Source organism: Canis lupus, chromosome 19 (genome assembly GCF_003254725.2).
Source record: "Canis lupus dingo isolate Sandy chromosome 19, ASM325472v2, whole genome shotgun sequence".
NCBI classification, from domain to species: domain Eukaryota; kingdom Metazoa; phylum Chordata; class Mammalia; order Carnivora; family Canidae; genus Canis; species Canis lupus.
Genome location: NC_064261.1, coordinates 30,691,713 through 30,711,833, shown reverse-complemented (window position 1 = coordinate 30,711,833; position 20,121 = coordinate 30,691,713). Strand labels below are relative to the sequence as shown.

Here is a 20,121-nt window from a genome sequence, read left to right as displayed (position 1 = left end):
TCATTTCATTTGTAATGAGATTATGTTAAATTACTTGGAATTTTTAAAAACAAGAATTCCTTAGTATTATCAAATCCAGTCAACTTTCAGATTTTCCCAGTTTTTGTACGTGTTAAGGATCCAAATTGATGTCCTTTATGTCTCAGTTCTCGTAACTTATGGCTTCCCACTCACTTTATGTCTCAGTTCTCGTAACTTATGGTTTCCCTCCCCATCTCTCTTTCATCTTGCAATGTATTTGTTGAAGAAACTGGGTGGCTTATTCCACTCTGTTTTCTTTTTAAAAAGATTTTATTTATTTATTCATGAAAGAAACAGAGAGGGGCAGAGACATACATACGCAGAGGGAGAAGCAGGCTCCATGCAGTGAGCCTGCTTTAGGACCCAATACCAGGACCCCAGGCTCATGACCTGAGCTAAAGGCAGATGCTCAACCACTAAGCCACCCAGGTACCCCTCCACTCTGGTTTTTATGTTCCTGATGGTGTGTGCCTGTGTGGTGATGTTCACCATATTCCTGTCTCCTCTATTTTCCATACATCAGCAGTCAGATATAGAAGCTTTCTTTGCAAGACTACGTCTTGATGGTTATCTTTTTCAAAGTGCTCATAATGTCAAGTTGTCTTTTTTTTTTTTTCTTTAAATAATGTTAGCAGCCTTTGATTTTCAGGGCTAGATTTTCTTAATCTGTGAGGAATTTCAAAATGGTGGTAGCCCAAATTCTGTCATTCTTTGATTTGTTAGAAGATGTTGTGAAGGGAAACTTTGTTTCATCCATTAGAGTTGACCCTTGAACAACGTGAGTCTGCACTGTGTGGTCCACTATATGTGGATTTTTCTCGGTACATACAGTTCAGTGCTGTAAATGCATTTTATCTTCCTTAAGGTTTTCTTAACATTTTCTCTAGCTTACTTTGTTGTAAAAATACAGTATAGATAACTACATATAACATACAAACTATGTGTTACTTAACGGTTCATGTAAAGCTTCTAGTCAACAGTAGGCTATTAGTAATTAAATTTTCGGGGAATCAAAAGTTATATGCGGAGTTTCAACTGTAGGGGGAGGGTGGTGCCGTAAGGCCCCCATGTTGTTCAAGGATCAGCTGTATTTAGTCACCTGTTAGTACAGTGTATAGGAAAAACATAGTGCATTTTAAATTCTTTCTCTGTCTTTACCAATTTTCAAAAAAATGAGTTGTTTTCCTAGTCCTCCAAAGGTGACCAATAATACTTAAAGTATTATTGTGAACAAATTTGAGGTAATTCAATCCATTTCAGTTGCTATCTTTACTGATCTTTGTCTATCTTTGACCAGTGTTTTCACCTTGTCTCCTGAGTGTGTGTGTGCATGTGGATTGTTTTTAAATTACTATTACTTTTGTAACTAATGGCATTTATTATTAAGCCATAACAAGAACCTCTGGGGAGGGCTGCTACTTTAATGATGTACTGTCTAGAATCAGTGTTCACAATAGAACACTCAAGACATTATTTCATTAATGGAACACTGATGAGAAATGTGGCATAGTATGCGTCATGGAAAATCGTTTAAAATGTGTCCTTGTTTTCATTTCTTGAAACCCTTTCCTCATGATTCATTCATTCCTTTATTTACTCTCTGGGTGGTTCTAGGTCTCTGATACATTGGAGGTCAGAGTTCTAGGTCCTGGTGACATACATAGGAATAGGCCACTATCTCTCTCCCCAAGGAGTGCCTTTAAGACTGCTGACCAATAACCACAGTTTGTCTTGTTAAAATGACAGTGATATAGGGATTCAGCGCAGGAAGGGAAGTGCTGCCAACACACACTGGCACACTCCTGTACAGTCCTTCAGTTTGTTTTTTTTTGTTACAACTATTGAATAATTTGGTGTTAGATGTAAGAAAAAGATTCCATGTCGATTTTCAATACTAACAGATATGACATCTACTGAGTAGGCAGTGTCATTGCGTTTTACTTTTTCATTACAATCCTTGCAATCCATCTGTTTCCTGTGTTACTTCATATTTGAAAGCACTGCTTTTTTTGGGAGGGTTCTTCATGACCCTAATTTAGATCAGATTGTTCTGAATTTGGATCGTAACAGGAAGTGTTGTGAATAATTGGGATTTGCCTTGACACTTAAGTAGTGCTGCTTGTTAAAATGCAGACTCTGATTCATAACTAATATGTGGAGACCGTGCAAATATCCTGTTCCTCATCCAGATCTCCCCTTTAGATTTAGCATCTATTAATGATTCTTGCCCAGACCAGTCTTTACTATAATTATTAGAAAAATGTTGATTTTCCAACTCAGATGTACCCCCTGCATTTATCGGTCTGCCTTTGGCATTCTACTAGAAGCAAGAGCTCTACCTCTTTCCTTGTTTATTTAATACCTATTATAGGTATGGATTCATTAATTCCTAATTTTTCAGTGGTCTGTTGTCATTACTGTCTTTAATTGTTTTGGTGCTTAAATTGTCCCAGATTTAGGATTGCTTTCCTTTTGGATTCTTATTTAATTATTAAAAACATGGATGATATTTTGGGAGACTGAAGTATTATGATTATGGCTTATTAGCAATATCTAGGTTACCTTCAAGTTATATTATCTGGAAAAAAATGCTGAGTGCAATTCTTTGCATGTGTACAGTGTCTAAGAATTTCCTCATATGCTTTTGTGGGCTATATTACCTAGGACACTTGAATTTTATGAGAGGGACAGGAGGAGTAAGTTTTCCTCTGCATTTTCAAATTCTCATTTGATTTTCTTGATAACTCTGTTACAGACAGGGTGGCTTTTTGACTCTACCTACTAACTCATTTTCTCCTAGTCTCAGTTTAACCAAAGACTGATGATTATATTAGCCTATGGGACTAAGGACCACTAGAAAACACTCCTTCCTCCTAACATGCATTTGTGTGGTTTATATATTGTGATTTGCTTTAATAACTTTTCTTCTCAAGTGAATGTGTTCTAGTCTTTGAATTAATGCTGAATGGTAGAGAGCCCTGTCTCATATTAATGTATCATAGAACATGGCATAGGAAAAGCATTTCCCAACACTTGCCTCCCTCCTGAACCATTGGAATGAAGTTTTTTTAGTTTGAGGTGTCTCATTTTTCTGTATGGGAGTATGTGTGTTTATTCTTTTTCTTTTTTTAAAAAAGATTTTATTCATTCATGAGAGACAGAGAGAGAGAGAGAGAGAGGCAGAGACACAGGCAGAGGGAGAAGCAGGCTCCATGAAGGGAGCCCGACATGGGACTCCATCCCCGGTCCCCAGGATCACACCCTGGGCTGTAGGCGGTGCCAAACCGCTGTGCCACCAGGGGCTGCCCTGTTTATTCTTATTGATCCAATGCTTTACGTGGTCACTTGGGCAGGGGTACACACCTTGCAGTGGCTTCCTATTTCCTCCCAGGTAGGTTTCTCAAGATGGCATCTCACGCTCGTTTATAGATGAAACTGTCTTCTCAATATCATGTGATACCTGGTACCTGCTATTATGTTTCATGCTTTTTTTCCTTAGCATGTGCTCTCAGTTATGGGTGGAAAGCTCCCCTCTCTCACTCTTTGTTTGCTGAGTGAACTCTTCTTCAATTCTGGAGCCTTTCCTGATTCTCTCTTCCCAGAGTTCATTATGCTTTCCATTATGTCTTGTACTGTGTTCATCACTGAATGTGAGAAAGTCTATTAAAATGCTTTAGTTGTATGTCTTTCCTTAGGGGATTAAGTTTTCTAAGGCAGAGACCCACGGCTTGGCACAAGGTAGCACTTAAATGTTTTTTGGACAAAAAGGAATCTAACTGCTGTGCTTTCCTGTTAGTAGGTGGAGACATAGTAAAGGGTGTTCACTGGTGTGTTTCTCAAGTTCCTTGTAAAAGACTTCTGACCCAGTGAGAGCCATGCCAGGATTTGGTGTTATGGGCTTTCATTCCCCTTATGGAAAGTCTGTGTTGTGGCTTCATGTATTGGCCAGGAACCCACATAGTTTGTTGAAATGATTTAGGAGGATTGCTAACCCTTTAGAGAGAGTTCTGAAATTGTTAGTGAAGGCAGTGTGTTTGTGTGTGTGTGTGGGGGGGAGAGTATGATTGCTGTGTAAAAAATGATGTCTCCGCCAAAGTCAGGGATGAAGTGTACTGATGTCTACAGCTTACATGGAAATGCATCAGAAGAGTAAGATGGATTGATGGATAGGAAGAGGGATGCCAAATAATGGGGATTGTGGTAAAGCAAATGGAGCAAAACGCTAACTGGAGAATCCAGGTGGTGGGTATATGGACTCGCTGTGCAGTTTGCTCAACTTTGCTAAAAGTTTGAAACTTTTCATATAATGTTGGGGTGAAAAGGATACTTGTATTATTTTTTAAGAACACTTTTTTTCTTTAAGAACACATTTGTTGAGTAGGCATATCAATTATAAACATTAAATCATCAGCATGCACTTCCTCAACTGCGCTGCTTTGTTTTCTTCCTGTTATTTCTCTTCCTCTCTTTATCAAATCCACTCTTTCAAATCCCAGTTCCTACGTTGCTCCCTTTGGGAGAATTTGCCTGACTTTCTAGTCTGATTTAGACATCCCTCCTTTGTGTTCTCAGAGCACCCCTTGACTTGCATCGTTCTGCCACAGGATTTATTAAATTGCTGGACTTAGAGTTTCTTGAGTCAAAGACCATGTTTCTGGAACACTCTCAGTACAAGTAAGAACAAAAACAACAGGTAGACTGACAGTGGCCAATGTCAGGAGCCTGGAGGTGGGCATTTCCAGTTTCCAGGATTGATTTGGTCATGGGCACTTGGCTAGCCCTTCTGCTTTTATCCTGTCTTTCCCTTCATCAGGTCAAGTTGACCAAAGCAGTTATGTAGGTTGGAAATATCCACTGTGGTTATTCAGTTTTTGAGCACAGATACTTTGGCAGACGTCTTTAGATTTGCTGAATAGTCTTCAGTTCATTTATTGTGATTTCCTCTAGGGAAATTGACTTTGTTTTTGGAAAATAACAGCTCAGAATTAGATAGATGTCTCCATGGGTTTGAAAACCTCCCGCACCCCAACCTGGAAGATTATTTCTCCATTTTCATACAACTATAATAATTCACAGGAGCAAGGTTGCTTTAAAGAAATTATGTGATGGATAGTCTGGAGGTTCCAACCTCATGCACCAACCTTAGCTCTCTGGAAAACACTTGTGGACCAGAAATTAGGTCAAAAGTTGTTTCACTTTCCTAAAGTAAAGCCTTTTGGGGAGGCCCACGCCTTATCCCATTTATTCTATTTTAGTCACAATTCTAATGTGCTTAATTATCTAGTTAATTGCTTAGAACACTTATTAAAAAGCACATAATTAGAAAAGGAGCAGTGGAAAGAAGACTGGCATAGGCAAGTAAACTGAGGGCTGTGAAGGCGCAGAAGAAGCGGACATCTGATCCTTCTCACAACAGCCCAAGGCTGCTCACATAACTGATTTCATGCTGATGATGGTCCTTAAATCAAGGAAAGGTTTAATTCTGTTCAGTCTGCTCTGAGGAGACAGATGGATATAATACGTGAGAGAGAACATGCCAACTACACAAATATGATCTCAAATAGGTCTTATATATAGGAATATATAGATTAGAATACTGGCAGGATGTCTACTGTTAATAGTGAATATCTCTTCCTGGCAGACTCATAAATGATATTTTTCTCTTTCAGAGACAGTTTAGATATTTCTTAAATTTTAAGTCATCTCTATACCTAACACAGGGCTTGAACTCATAGCCCTGAGATCAAGAGTTGAGTTCTCCACCACCTGAGCCAACCAGAACCTCCTATTTCCTAAATTTTCTATTAAGAATTGAAAGGGTTCCGAGGATGCCATCCCAAAATATGCTGGAGGCATATTGAGCTGAAGGCAGTTGAAAAGTAACAGACCAAAATAAGATTCTGTGCCTCCCCTTTCTACCAGGAAGGGCAGAGCTATCCTTGAGAGCTGAAGATTCTTAGCAGCCCAGAGAAGGCACTGGAGGAGCCTGCATAACACACCCCACTCACCAGTTCTTATCATCCATCAATTTCCTTTATATAGTATTTGCCTTTCCATAGTTTGTTACCCCTAGAACTGCAGAGTCTTTTGTTTTTTGGTCTTGTCACTTCTCTATAAAATTTATTATTATTTTGTTAAGATGCTATGTAAGCCGAAGTTCTAACCACCCCATTTGAGTTACTCATCACTGAATTTGTGTGTGTATGTGAGATGCTCACAGTAATAAGCTCCTGTTTGTTTTTCTCTTGTTAATCTGTTTTTTGTCAGTTAAATCTTCAGGACCCCAGCTAATGAGCCAAAGATAAGTAGAGAAAAAAAAAAATGATAGGTTTTTTTTTTTTCTCCCCTATGGTTTTATAACTTTTTGTTTTAAGTACTTAAAAAATATTTTAGACATTCAGAGGGGTTCTTGTTCAACTCCTGGTCTTTTGATAATGCCATTTTTCTAATATTTTGATTTTGGCTTTATTAAAAATGCTCAAATTATGGGGCACCTGGATAGCTCAGTTGGTTAAGCATCTGACTTTGGCTTAGGTCATAACCCCAGGGTCCAGGGATTGAGCTCCACATTGGGCTCCCTGCTCAGCAGGGAGCCTGCTTCTCCCTCTTCTGCTTTCCCTACATATGCTCTCTTCTTTCTTTGTCAAGTAAATAAGTAAAATCTTTTAAAAATGCTCAAATTATACTTTTTATAATTGTCCAAAAAGTCCTGCTTGTTATGGATGTGGACTCCCATGTATGGTGATTTTCTTAGGTGTGTTGTAGGTTGGAATTGTGGACTCCTACCTGTGAGTTTTAGCTATGAGTATCCTGATCTCTCAGTGTATGTTGTCCCCCTAGAGAGGTTTTGTTAATCATTCTGCCTTGTGTTCTGGCACCATGACCAGCCTGGGACTGCTTTTTATGTTAATTTCTTGGCTTTGGAGAAGTGTTGTGGTCACATATTTTCTAGGTACACTTCCATGCAGCTGGGGCTCAGTCAGACAGACTTCCTTGTCATTGTCTCCCGTTGGTCAACAAATGTTTTTCTAGTTTATTCTTTACCTTAAGTGTGTTCCTCCAAGGGCTTTCGTGTCTCAGTTCTAACTCCCACCTGGCCTGAGCATCTGGTCTCCTAGCCCTGTGTGTTTGTGAAATCTGAAGTTATCAAGAACAGCAGCTATTCAGGACTGCAGGAATAGCAGCTCTTACCGCCCTGAGTTTTTGCACTACCATAGGGATTTTCTTTCTTTTGAACTGAGCTGTGCATGTAAGAGAACTTTTCAGTCTTGAGCATCCACTATAATCACCTGGGAAGCTTTTAGAAGTCCCATGCCCAGGATGCATGCCAGGCCAATTCCATCAGAATCTCTGGGGTGGGACCCACACATCAGGATGTTTTTAAAGCTACCTAGGTGATTTCCATTGTGCAGCCAAGGATAGAAATCATTGATGTAAAACAATGTTGCTTTATTTTGCCTGGATGATTTATGTGTGTGCTATATGTATTAATTTATTGTTCTAGTGGTGATGTTTTCAAGTTCCTTTGTCAGCAGTAATGGAAATAAGAGCCTATCATACTGTAATTAGAAAAAAGTTTTAAATCTTAAGAAGTTAGAATTGCTAGGAAGTTAGGTTTGCTAGGAAGGAAATCAGCCTTTGTTAAGTTCCTACTGGGTGCTAGGCACTGTGCTTATTAGGTCATTCACATGTGTTGTCTTATTTAATCCTCAGGAGAATCGAACAAGGTAAATGGTGGTTGGTTTTTGCAGGTAAAAAACTGGCTTGGGGAAATCAGGTAGTTCTAAGTCTCCCAGCTCACAAATAGCAGACCCGGGCTCAGGCCCATGAGATGCCCAGCCCCACATCCTTTTCTTTACCCTGTGGTCTATGTAAAATAGGCTTTTCCATACAAATTGATTAAAATAAAATTTGGCACTGGAGTTAAAATAAGTTCCAGGTATCTACTTGGAAAATTTTATCTTCCCATTAATTCCAGGGACCCTCATCTCTTTTTAAAAAATATTTATTTATTTACTTATGAGAGAGAGAGAGAGAGAGAGGCAGAGACACAGGAGGAGGAAGAAGCAGGCTCCATGCGAGGAGCCCGACGTGGGACTCGATCCCGGGACTCCAGGATCGCGCCCTGGGCCAAAGGCAGGCGCCAAACCGCTGAGCCACCCAGGGATCCCCCCCTCATCTCTTTTTATCTCATGTCTGATTGTAAACTGATTTTGACTAATCAACTGTTAATTATAGGAGAGTTTAGCTCATTTTAGTTCATCACTTTAAATGCACTTGGGGAAAATAATTTCATTCTTCTTTTAACTCTGTCATGTGCCGCATAGGGGTACTTATTATAGAAGCTGCACTTACCCCTCCTCTTCTTGAGCACTTCCATGGCCTGTGTGGGGGGCTGTGTGGGTGTGTGTGTCAGGAGGTAGAGGTACAAGGGGAGGTGAGGAGTAGAATAAAGGGGTGGAGATTGAGGTCCCTGAGTGCTGGTGTTCTCTGGGGCTCCAGATGACTTGGGGTAGGGGTGAAAGGTGGGACTGGGAGCTCTTTGGTCACTCTGCCCTGGGTGAAGCACTTTGAGGATATAATAGATTTTTAGTGGCAGGTTGTCCTTCCCCTCCTGCTCCGGTGATACACACATTGGATGTGCATACCTATTTTTTTCTCTCTCCATTCTGCTTTCTCTCTGGCTCTGCTGTGGTAAATGACTTGTGGGGTTGTTGGAGGGATTGTTTTATCTCTGTGGAACCTAGAAGATTTATTTCTCTATTGAAATGTCTGGGTTAGGCTTTTCTGGTGCATATGGATTTCATTTAATTTTAATTGGGTAGAAATCAAACTGCTTCTAAGTCTTTGTCTTGTTCATTGGCAGCTCTTCAACTAGGTCTTTTGTTCGTGTGTTGCAACCTTAGAAAATCAGCAAGATGGCTGCGAACAAGAGTAAGAGCCAGAGCTCCTTGGCCCTTCACAAGGTGATCATGGTCGGCAGTGGAGGGGTTGGCAAGTCAGCCCTGACTCTTCAGTTCATGTATGATGAGGTAAGACATGCCAGGCACAGGCGGCTTTTGTCATGGAGTCCGCTGTAACAATGTCCCTTTTCCAGCTGTGTCCATGTGCTCATTGCCTCACACGCATGGATGATCATGGGGCAAATTTGTGTTAACATGGTTTCTGAATAGCTTTTTAGGGGGTCTAACCAGCATAAAACTTTGCTGATTTTTGGTAAGGAATTTCAACTGTGGCAGGAATGTGAGGGGGTCCTTGCTCGCACGATTCCCATCATCCTTTGAGCTTTCTTTCTGACACGAACAGGGGAAGAGGCTGTTTCTAAAGAACAGGTCAGATAATTAGCTTTGTAAAGTCCATTTGGAGAGATACTGAAAGGGAGAGCTAACTTGTCATAAGAGTCTTTCCTCAAGTGATAGACATCTGGTTCTCTCTAGTTCTCTCCCATGCAGCAAAGGAAAGCTCTCACTGTCCTTGCCTCAAATTTGTATCACTTAATGTAGATAATGGAACTGGTGCCGAGTCCAATGTGACAACACAGTTTTGATTTCCATGGCAACAAATGTCCCTGCCTGATGGCCCTTGGCTGATACTATAGGTAAGAGTGTTCTGACTAGAGCTTGCATAAGCTCACACAGGTGTGTGCTTTACAAAATTTGTGAAAGGGAGATACCTTTAACCACGCTCGGTTCTGATCATGATCTTTCTGTTTAGATAGATCTATTTTCACTAGATTTACCCTCTGTCCAACTTCCTCTAATGTTGGATGGTATTGGAGTGGTGATGGCCATTTTTGGGATCTAGCTGAGTGAAGCTGAATTAGGATATGTTTAGTTGGGAATTAGTGGAATATATTTATGTGGTTTGGAGTCATGTTGGTATGTGGTATTACCAGCGTTCCCACTAGTGGAATGGCTTCCAGGAATATACCCACCACCCACTCTGCTGACTCATCTGGCACTGTGACATGAGGTGCAGGGCCAGGAGTATATCGTGGTGTGAATGTTGTCCTGAAAATGGCACCTGGCTCTGAAAATGTGTGTGCCATGGAGGAGAAACAAGGGTCGAGACATACGGAGCAAGAAACTGGTCTGGAAATTTCTTCTAGATCTTAGACCTTCTTACAAGGAAGTTCAATAAAGATTTCCTAAATTTGACAATAGTCCTAAAACTTTTGTTACTAATAATGTCACGTCATTATGAAGCAGAGAAAAACCTTCTAAACTTTCAATAAAAGAGAAATTTGGACTGATTATGCTAGAGGACAAGACTAAATTGTTTTTTATTCACTATAGGAAGTATTAGAGAATCAGTGGCAGGTGTTATGAGATAATCAAAGAGTACACGGCAAACAAATCAGCAGCAAGGTATACTAGAGGTATATCAGGCAGCTAATTAATAAAAATGTATTATTTTGTGAAATAAGTGGTATTCATATTGGTTTTCTATAGCCATGTGACATACTACTATAAATTTAGCAGTCTGAAACAACACACATTTGTTATCTACAGTTTCCAGGGGTCTGGCACAGCTTAGCTGAGTGCTCTGCTTGGGGTCCCAGAAGGCTGTAGCAGTGTTGGTTGTGGCTGTGAGCTCAGCTGAGGTTGGGATTCTCCTCCAAGCTCTGGGTGCTGGCAGAGATCAGTTTCTTGCAGATGTGGGATGGAGGCCCGCAGGTCTTTGCTACCAGGCCCTTTCCATAGGTAGTTCATACTTCAGCTTGCTTCTTCACAGCCAGTAGGAGAGTCTCTCTGGTTAGCTAAGACAGATTCTTATGTAAGGAAATGTAATCATGGGGTGATCTTGTGACCGTTGCCTATTCTGGTAAGAAGCCAGTCACAGATTCCTCTGCATTTAAGGGCAGAGCATCATACAAGGCATGACTCACTGAGGGTCTCCTGAAGGTATATTTGCCACAGTATTTGTCCACTTAAAAATTTTTTTAATGGATTATGATTTTTTCTCACTTTAGATATTCACTTTTGTATCTAATATTATATGTATAGTTTTATATTCTTTCCTTAAACAGGGGGCCCCAAAATGAATAAGCTTTGGACCAAAACCTTGATTTCCTCCTGGGTCATTGTATATTTTACAATGAGAAACTCTTGTCTTTGATGTTTCCTTCTCTTTTTCTTTTTTTTTAAGATTTTATTTATTTATTCATGAGAGACACACACAGAGAGAGAGGCAGAGACACGGCAGAGGGAGAAGCAGGCTCCATGCAGGGAGCCTGATGTGGGCTCCAGGATCACTCCCTGGGCTGAAGACAGGTGCTAAACGGCTGAGCCACCCAGGGATCCCTTTCCTTCTTTTTATCTTATACTAGAGGCCAAAGTAGGGGAAATCTAGCAGAATCCACTTGATTTACCCAGAACATTTTTGCACAAAGAGGAGAGGCAGTTTTTGAAAATGGCTTTGAAAGTCTTTGTTTTTGCTTAATAAGATGATTTGCTTACTGAAATTTCTTATTGTTCTTCTATGAAGTCTAGGAAGAAGAGACGGTGAGGAGCAGAGTTAAGATGGAGACAGGACTAGAGTAGCTTGTTAATCAAGATGAGGAAGAGGATTTTGTCCCCACTCCCAGGAAACCGTTGGTGATGTCTGAAGATATTTTTGGGAGTCCCAACTAGGGGACAGATACTACTAGCCCTTAGTGGGTAGAGGCCAGGGATGGTGCTAGGCATCCTACAGTACCCAGGAGAGATCCCACAACAAAGAATTATCCAGTCCAGTAGTCTTATCAATAGCATGGCTGCTCATGCAGTTGAGACTAAGTAGTGCAGTCACATCTGGGTTTTCCTTTTTATTATGTATGTTTGTATGTGTGCATATGGTAAGAGGGAGGGGAGAAGATGGATGCAGAAGTGCTTTGTCCCTTCTTCCCACTATCTTCAGAGAAACAAGGGGATGTGAGGCTTGATTATAGTCTATCTTTTTGTGTGCTAACATTTGAGGACTGGAGAGCAGCATTTATTTATTTAAAACATTTTAAAATTTAAAAATTTTTATTTTTATTTTTTAAAGATTTTTATTTTATTTATTCACGAGAGACACAGGGAGAGAGAGAGAGAGAGAGGGTTAGAGACATAGGCAGAGGGAGAAGCAGGCTCCATGCAGGGAGCCCGACTCCATCCCGGGACTCCAGGATCATGCCCTGGGCCAAAGGCAGGCGCTAAACCGCTGAGCCACCCAGGGATCCCCAAGAGCAGCATTTATTGAAGAAATGGCAAAATAAAATCAGAACAAAGAAAGAACAGAGATGAAACGATGTATGTTTTAAGAAGTCTTTAATTGATTTTCTTTCTTTTTTTTTTTTTTTTTTAAGATTTTATGTCTTTATTTGAGAGAGAGAGAGAGAGAGAGCGCGCACGCACAAGGGCCGGGTGGGGAGAAGGAGAAGCAGACTTGCCACTGAGCAAGGAGCCAGACGCAGGGCTCCATCCCAGGACCCTGGGATCGTGACCTGAGCTGAGAGCAGACGCTCAGCAGGCTGAGCCACCCAGGTGCCCCAGTTTTCTAAAATAGTGCCTCGGTGAAAATGTTCTGTATCTATACTTGTCCATACATGTGGCTGCTGAGCTCTGTGACACGTGACTAGTGGCTACTATATTAGACAGTATAGTTTCAGAATCATAATTGTGGAGCTTGAAGAAATGTTAGTAGTGATTCCCAAATTTAGCTGACTGCAGAATCTCCTGGGGCACCTTCTTAAAAAACACCTTCTGACATAGACATGGCCAACATGCACATGAGAAAATGCTTGGCATCACTTGCCATCAGGGAAATACAAATCAAAACCATGAGATCCCACCTCACACCAGTGAGAATGGGGAACATTAACAAGGCAGGAAACCACAAATGTTGGAGAGGATGTGGAGAAAAGGGAACCCTCTTGCACTGTTGGTGGGAATGTGAACTGGTGCAGCCACTCTGGAAAACTGTGTGGAGGTTCCTCAAAGAGTTAAAAATAGAGCTACCCTATGACCCAGCAATTGCACTGTTGGGGATTTACCCCAAAGATACAGATGCAATGAAACGCCGGGACTCCTGCACCCCGATGTTTCTAGCAGCAATGGCCACGATAGCCAAACTGTGGAAGGAGTCTCAGTGTCCATCGAAAGATGGATGGATAAAGAAGATGTGGTTTATGTATACAATGGAATATTCCTCAGCCATTAGAAACGACAAATACCCACCATTTGCTTCAACGTGGATGGAACTGGAGGGTATTATGCTGAGTGAAGTAAGTCAGTTGGAGAAGGACAAACATTATATGTTCTCATTCATTTAGGGAATATAAATAATACTGAAAGGGAGTATAAGGGAAGGGAGAAGAAGTGTGCGGGAAATATCAGAAAGGGAGACAGAACATAAAGACTCCTAACTCTGGGAAACGAACTAGGGGTGGTGGAAGGGGAGGAGGGCGGGGGGTGGGGATGAATGGGTGACGGGCACTGAGGGGGACACTTGACGGGATGAGCACTGGGTATTATTCTATATGTTGGCAAATTAAACACCAATAAAAAATAAATTTATTATAAAAAAAACAACACCTTCTGGATAACATTTCTAGAGTGTTCTAGAAATGGGAAATGGGAAGCTCTCCTGGCGGCGATTCTGATATATAGTCAAGTGTGGTGACTCCTGCCTGAGATGTCAGCTAGTAAGGCCCGATTTCACAGAGAAGGAAACTGAGTTTTGTGCTTGGGGATGCCAGTTATCTAAAGTCTCATGGGCTACCCACATTCTTTGTTCTTGGTCAGTGCTTTATCCCAAGTTAAAAAAAAATTAGCTTATATGGTGAAATTGCTATGAAAATTGGATTATGTGAGGAGCAGTGGTCTCAGAAGTTTTTCTTTTTGGCTAGGTTCTGACTTTGAGATAAATTGGAGGGGGATCTTAACCTTTTTATTTTTGACTTTTTATACTCCTTTGACTGCGGCTAGCTCAGTGGCTAGCTAAGGCATTTTAGACATGCTCAGTAAGAAGGAGTCTCTATGAAGTTTGTTTCAGTTTTGTGTCTTGGGCATCTGAAACTGAATCACACACAGCCTTGCAAGACCAGGAGCATGGATCATCTTAACAGATACCAAGACATCAGGGATTTCCTGTTTCTAGTGGAAAAAAGGAAACATCAAGACTGTAATCTATGTCCTAATAATCTGTACACTTTTCACTGGCACAGAGGTATGCAGTCATATCAGGACACTCTGACTTCCTATGTCCCGGGAGTCCATGGAACTCTTGCTGGTTTTAAACTTGAAAGCTCAGAAATATACAATTGAGATGCTTTATGGTGGTATTCAGAGATTTGCACTGGGTGGTGGGGTTTTTTGGGGTCATGGATTTGTCTCTTTGGAAAGGAGTTAAAAGGACACTGTGTGAAGCATAGGTCAATTTTCACATATGGTGTATTTTAATACAACTATTAATACAAATGTAAGAACCTAATATAAAATTCTTTTCATTTTTTTTTATTTTGAAATTTAAAATAATCTGAACCATTAGCTCTCAATCGGCAGCATGAGGCTCTTTTTAAAAAAAGTTTATTTTAGAAGGTGTGCATGAGTGGTGAGAGGGGCTGAGGGAGAGGGGAGAGAGAGGTGGTAGATGGAGAGAAGCAGACTCCCTGCTGACTGCAGAGGCCCATGTGGGGCTGGATCTCACAATCTTGAGATCATGACCTGAGCCTAAATCAGTAGTTGAATGCTTAACCCACTGAGCCACCCAGGTGCCCTAGCATGAGGCTTTTTTTAAGGGTATTCTTCAGAGGGCCCATAAGTTCAAACTGATAATCTCAGTTCAATTTTTAAATTTTTAAAAATTTAAATTACAATATATTAAGATATAATTCACATACCATGATATTCACCCTTTTCAAATGTACAATTCAATGACTTTTTAGTGTATTCACACAGATATGCAATCATCACCATTATATAATTTTAGAAGAATTTTCTCAAAAGGGAAAACTCCCTACATATAAGCAATTTTTCCTCATTATTGCCTCCCCTGCTTCCACTTCTGGTTCCTGACAACCACTTTCTGTTTTTATGGATTTGCCTATCTAGACATTTCATATAATTGGAATCATATCATATGTGGTCTTTATATCTGGTTTCTTTCACTTAGCATAATGTTTTGAAAGCTCACCATGTTGTAACTTGTATCAGTACTTTGTTCTTTTTTTTTTTTTTGAAAAAAAGATCCTTATTTATTTATTTATTTATTTTATTTTATTTATTATTATTTTTTTATTTATTTATTTTAGAGAGAGGAGTGGAGGGAGTGAGAGAGAGAGAATCCTAAGCAGGTTATACACCCAGCACAGAGCCCAATGTGGGGCTCGATCTCATGATGCTAGGATCATGACCTGAGCTGAAATCAAGCGTTGCATGCTTAACCTACTGAACCACCCAGGCATCGCAGTACTTCATTCCTTTTTATCACGGAGTAATATTCCATTGTCTGGGTATGCTATATTTTGTTTATCCATTCATACATTGATGGACATTTGGATTCTTTCTTCTTTTTGGCTATTTTGAATAATGTCACCATGAACATTTGTGTATAAATTTTTATAGACCTATGTCTTAAATTCTCTTGCCTGAATATATTGAGGCATGAAACTTGCTAGGTCTTATGGTAACTGTACATATAACTTCTTGGGAACTGCAAAACTGTTTTCCATAGCAGCTGCACCATTTTATAATCCTGCAAGCAATGTATGAGGGTTCTAGTTTCTCCATACCCTTGCCAACACTTGTCATTGTTTCTTTTTGATTATACATCCTAGGTATGTATGAAGTAGTATTTCATTGGGGTTCTGATTTGCATTTCTCTGATGACTGATGATATTGGGTTATTGGCCATTTGTGTGTTTTCTTCGGAGAAATGTTTATTCCAGTCCTTAGTCTATTTTTAAATTGAGCTATTTTATTGTTCAATTTTAAGTGTCTTATGTATTTGTAATACAAGTTCCTTCTTAGATGATACACAAATATTTTCTCTCATTTTATGGGTTATCTTTTCACTTTCTTGATGGTATCCTTTGAAGCATGACAGTTTTACATTTTGATGAAGTCCAGTTTATTTCTTGTTGTTGTTGCTTGTGCTTTTGAGGTCCTAAGGATGTATTGCCAAATCTCAGGTCATAAAGACTTACACCTGTGTTTTCTTCTTAGAGTTTGTGGTTTTAGCTCTTACATTTTGGTCTTAATCCATTTTGAGTTAATTTTTGTATGTGATGTGAAGTACGGGTCTAACTTCATTCTTCTGCATGTGGATATCTGCCTAAACCAGCACTGATTTAATTTTAAAGTATTCTTTTTTAAAGATTATTTATTTATTTATTCATGAGAGACACAGGCAAAGACATAGGCAGAGGGAGAAGCAGGCTCCCTGTGGGGAGCCCTATGTGGGACTTGATACCAGAACCCTGGGATCATGACCTGAGCCAAAGGCAGTTGCTCAACCACTGAGCCACCCAGGCATCCCATGTTTCACAACTTTTAAGTTTGTTTGTTTTATTTCTTTTCAGAGTATCTTTTTGGCAAATATATACATACATATAAACATAGGTACGTAGGCATATACATATATGTTAAGATATATATATATGTATATATGTATATATATATATAATATATATATAACAAACTATACACACACACATTTCTTCCTTATTCTCCCCACTTGTGCAAAAGGTAGACTTATAATCTGGAGATCTTTATTATGTATCTGTACATAGTTCTCTTTGTCATTTTTTATAACTGCATAGTGTTCCATTGGTGGGTGCCTGCTGCTGGACGTTTGGGTGGTTATTAATTGTTTGCTGTCACAGTGCCACAGGGATCACCTTGTATGTTGCTGTAGATTAGATCCCTAGAAGCAGAGTGGCTGGGACCGAGGATGAGTGCTTCTCCAGTGCTCTTAGGTCTTGCTCTGTTCATCTCCATAAAGACTGCACTGTTCTCTACTCCCACCAGCCATGTACAAGAGGGCCCATTTCCCCAGAGTGTGTTGTCCAACATTGGGGTTTTTGCGAGTCTGGTAGGTGAAAAATGCTATTTCCATGTAGTTAACAATTTCCATTCTCTATATTCAGTGAGGATGAACATCTTTTCGTGTGTTTAACATGATATGTATTTATTTTTCTGTGAATTGTTTATGTCTGTTGCCACTTTTTCCCCATTGGATTGTTGATCTTTTTTTTCTCCCTGTTTCTAGGAACTGTTTAAATATAGCTCTTTGTGATGTGGGTTCAAATACTTTTTCCCTGTTTGTCATTTGTCTTTCTTTATAGTGTGTTGTGCCATATGGAAGTTTTAAAAGTTTTTTATGTAGTCTAATTTATCAATTTTTTCTTACATGGCTTCTGGAGTTTGAGTCATAGTTAAAAAGGCCTTCCCTACTTCAAGGTAATAAAAGGATTTCACCCATGTTTTCTTCTGGTGCTTGATGGGTTTATTTTTATATTTCATTATGTGTATATTTAATCTTCCTAGTTTCTTTTGCCAAATTACTTTTCAGATGAGTTTTATACTTCTGTTGATTATATATAAGAGCTTCTGCTTCTCACTCTTGCCAGTGTTTGTTATTGTAATTTTATCCTGAGAATAATAATGCCAAGTGTTCCTTCTGCCCTGTGCTTGGTCTCCTCATCTACAAAATGGGAATATCTGCTCTTGTTTAAAAGCAAAATAAATAAAAAGTGGTAGAGCTGAGAGCAATAAAGAACAGAAGTGTTATATAAGGAGTTATTTTTATTTCATAGTGCTTTGTACATAGTGTGATAATGATAGGCACCCAATAAATACTCAGTTGATTGTAGGCCAAGTGCCCATATATTGAAATGTATTTTTTTGGCAGATGTTTTTTCCCTTAAAACTTTGTTAATTACTGATCGTGTTGTTTACTTCCTCAGTTTGTAGAAGACTATGAACCTACCAAAGCTGACAGTTACAGGAAGAAAGTGGTTCTTGATGGAGAAGAAGTCCAGATAGATATTCTGGACACGGCTGGACAAGAGGACTATGCAGCCATTCGAGACAACTACTTCCGCAGTGGGGAAGGCTTCCTCCTTGTGTTCTCAATCACAGAACATGAATCGTTTACAGCAACTGCTGAATTCAGGTATGTTTGAAGTGAAATAGCCTCCAGATTCTGGGAGGCTTTTTGCCTCTCTTTTTTGGCTTGGCAGGACTTTGGGGGTGAGCACAGTAGTAGAGGGTTGAGCTTGCTATTAAGGAGAATTTTCTGCGGCTTTTTGAATCTTGGCACATGATAGTCCACCATTTGTTATAATCTCTTTGGGCTTCCCTGTTTTTATAATTTCTGAATATAAATTATCTTAAGAATCTGTTGTCCCTAGAGAGGATGAAGCCATTCCATATTCTCAGGGATCTATAATTTTGTTTTCATATAAATCCTAAGGGACAGTGATTGAGGAGTTCACTAATAAAAGTATATCTTTATTTTTCTCCAAAGATTTTATTTATTTATTTGAAGGAGAGAGAGAGAGTGAAACAGAAAGAGAGAGAGCAACGAGCAGGGGTAGGGCAGAGGGAGAAGGAGAGAGAGAATCTTAAGCAGACTCCCCACTGAGCTCGGAGCCCAATGTGGAGCTTGATTCCAGGGCCCTGAGATCATGACCTGAGCTGAAATCAAGAGTCAGACACTTAACCAACTGAGCCACCCAGGCACCTCAACCATTTTTATCTTTTTTATACTTTTGCAGAAAAGTAATAATTTTTATCTATTTTGAGGTTGATGAAACATTGTCAGGAGAGTGAAAGATGTGTGTCCGAGTGACCATTTGCTGCTACCGTAAGGACTGTTAACAGAGGCGAATGGAAAGGGCCCAGCCTTAGAATCAGACAGATCTGGCTTTGAATCCATCCCCTGCCCCTTAGCAGTTTTGTGACCCTGGGCAACTTTACTTAACATTGGAGATTCTGTCTGTCTGAAACTGCACTTGTTAGTTGATGAGATGAAGTGAGGCTCTAAGCTGTAAACTCTTCGGGGCAGGCTGCATGGCCACTGCATTGTATGGTGGCCCCGTGCCTTCTCACACTGTGAGCACCTGGTGCTTGTGTGGTGGAATATTAACTGCTGCAATTCATTTTAAATGCAGTAGCTTTTTTCTTTTAGATTTTATTTATTTATTCATGAGAGACCCAGAGAGAGAGGCAGAGACACAGGCAGAGGGAGAAGCAAGATCAGGCCTTTTCCCTGCAGTGGAGCCTGATATGGGACTCTATCCCAGGTCCCCAGGATCACGCCCTGAGCCTAAGGCAGAGGCTCCCCGCTGAGCCAGCAGGCGGCCCTAAATGCAGTAGTTAAAGTTACCGGAAGTTCATTTTGTCATAAGGAAATGTGAGCTAGTTAGGCATAATCCTTAGGAATTCTAACCAGAAGGGCGTCTTTCTCCTTGCCTCCTATGCTTTGTGTTTCTCTTACACAACTGTATTTTTTCATCTACTCTCCTTATATCCAGAGGACTTTTGATTTTAAGAACCAGATTTAGAGTCTAATAGGGAACTAAGAAGGGGAGAAAAGAAACTCCCCCCCCCCCCATTCTTTAGCAAGTTTTGGTCAGAAATTAAAGGATTAGCCAAAGATCAAAATGGGGAAACTAAATATTGGGAAAGAAGCATCAGTGAGCCCGGGAGGCCTCAATGGGTGAACCCAGCTAAACCAGCAGAGTGAATGGGAGGTAAACAAAGTAGCGCTCTGTTGCTATGCTGCATAGTGTCAAGTCTTCAGAGGTGGAACACCTAAATTCTCTGGTACTAAAGTGTGTATGTTGTGGTGATCAGTTACATGATCACGACTCTTATGAGCAGTCCTATTAATTTTTCAGACTTTCCCAATACACCTTGATTTTTCTCTCTGTGGGAATAGCCCCTATATTCATAATTGTGTTTGTAGCTACATAATCCTATTTTCTCTGTCCTTCAGGATAAAACAAGACAGATGCACACACTTCCTTATTTTCTTGCATATCTTGTACCTTTTGACTTCCCATTACCCCATGACTCGCCAAGAAGGGAAATGATGGGCAGTGGAAGAGTCCAGACAAGAGAATAGACAATG

At 40.1% G+C, this 20,121-nt stretch overlaps 1 protein-coding gene across 3 annotated transcripts in view; it reads left to right on the top strand.

Annotated features, from left to right (window-relative positions):
• RALB (RAS like proto-oncogene B) overlaps positions 1-20,121 on the top strand; it is a 47,836-nt gene that overhangs the window by 17,831 nt on the left and 9,884 nt on the right. For all 3 annotated transcript variants that reach the window (XM_025429096.3, XM_025429104.3, XM_035702371.2), the window contains 2 exons: positions 8,888-9,053; positions 17,951-18,159. In XM_025429096.3, the coding sequence (XP_025284881.1) occupies positions 8,940-9,053; positions 17,951-18,159 (323 nt within the window). In that variant the 5' untranslated portion in view covers positions 8,888-8,939. The remainder of the gene's footprint in view (positions 1-8,887; positions 9,054-17,950; positions 18,160-20,121) is intronic.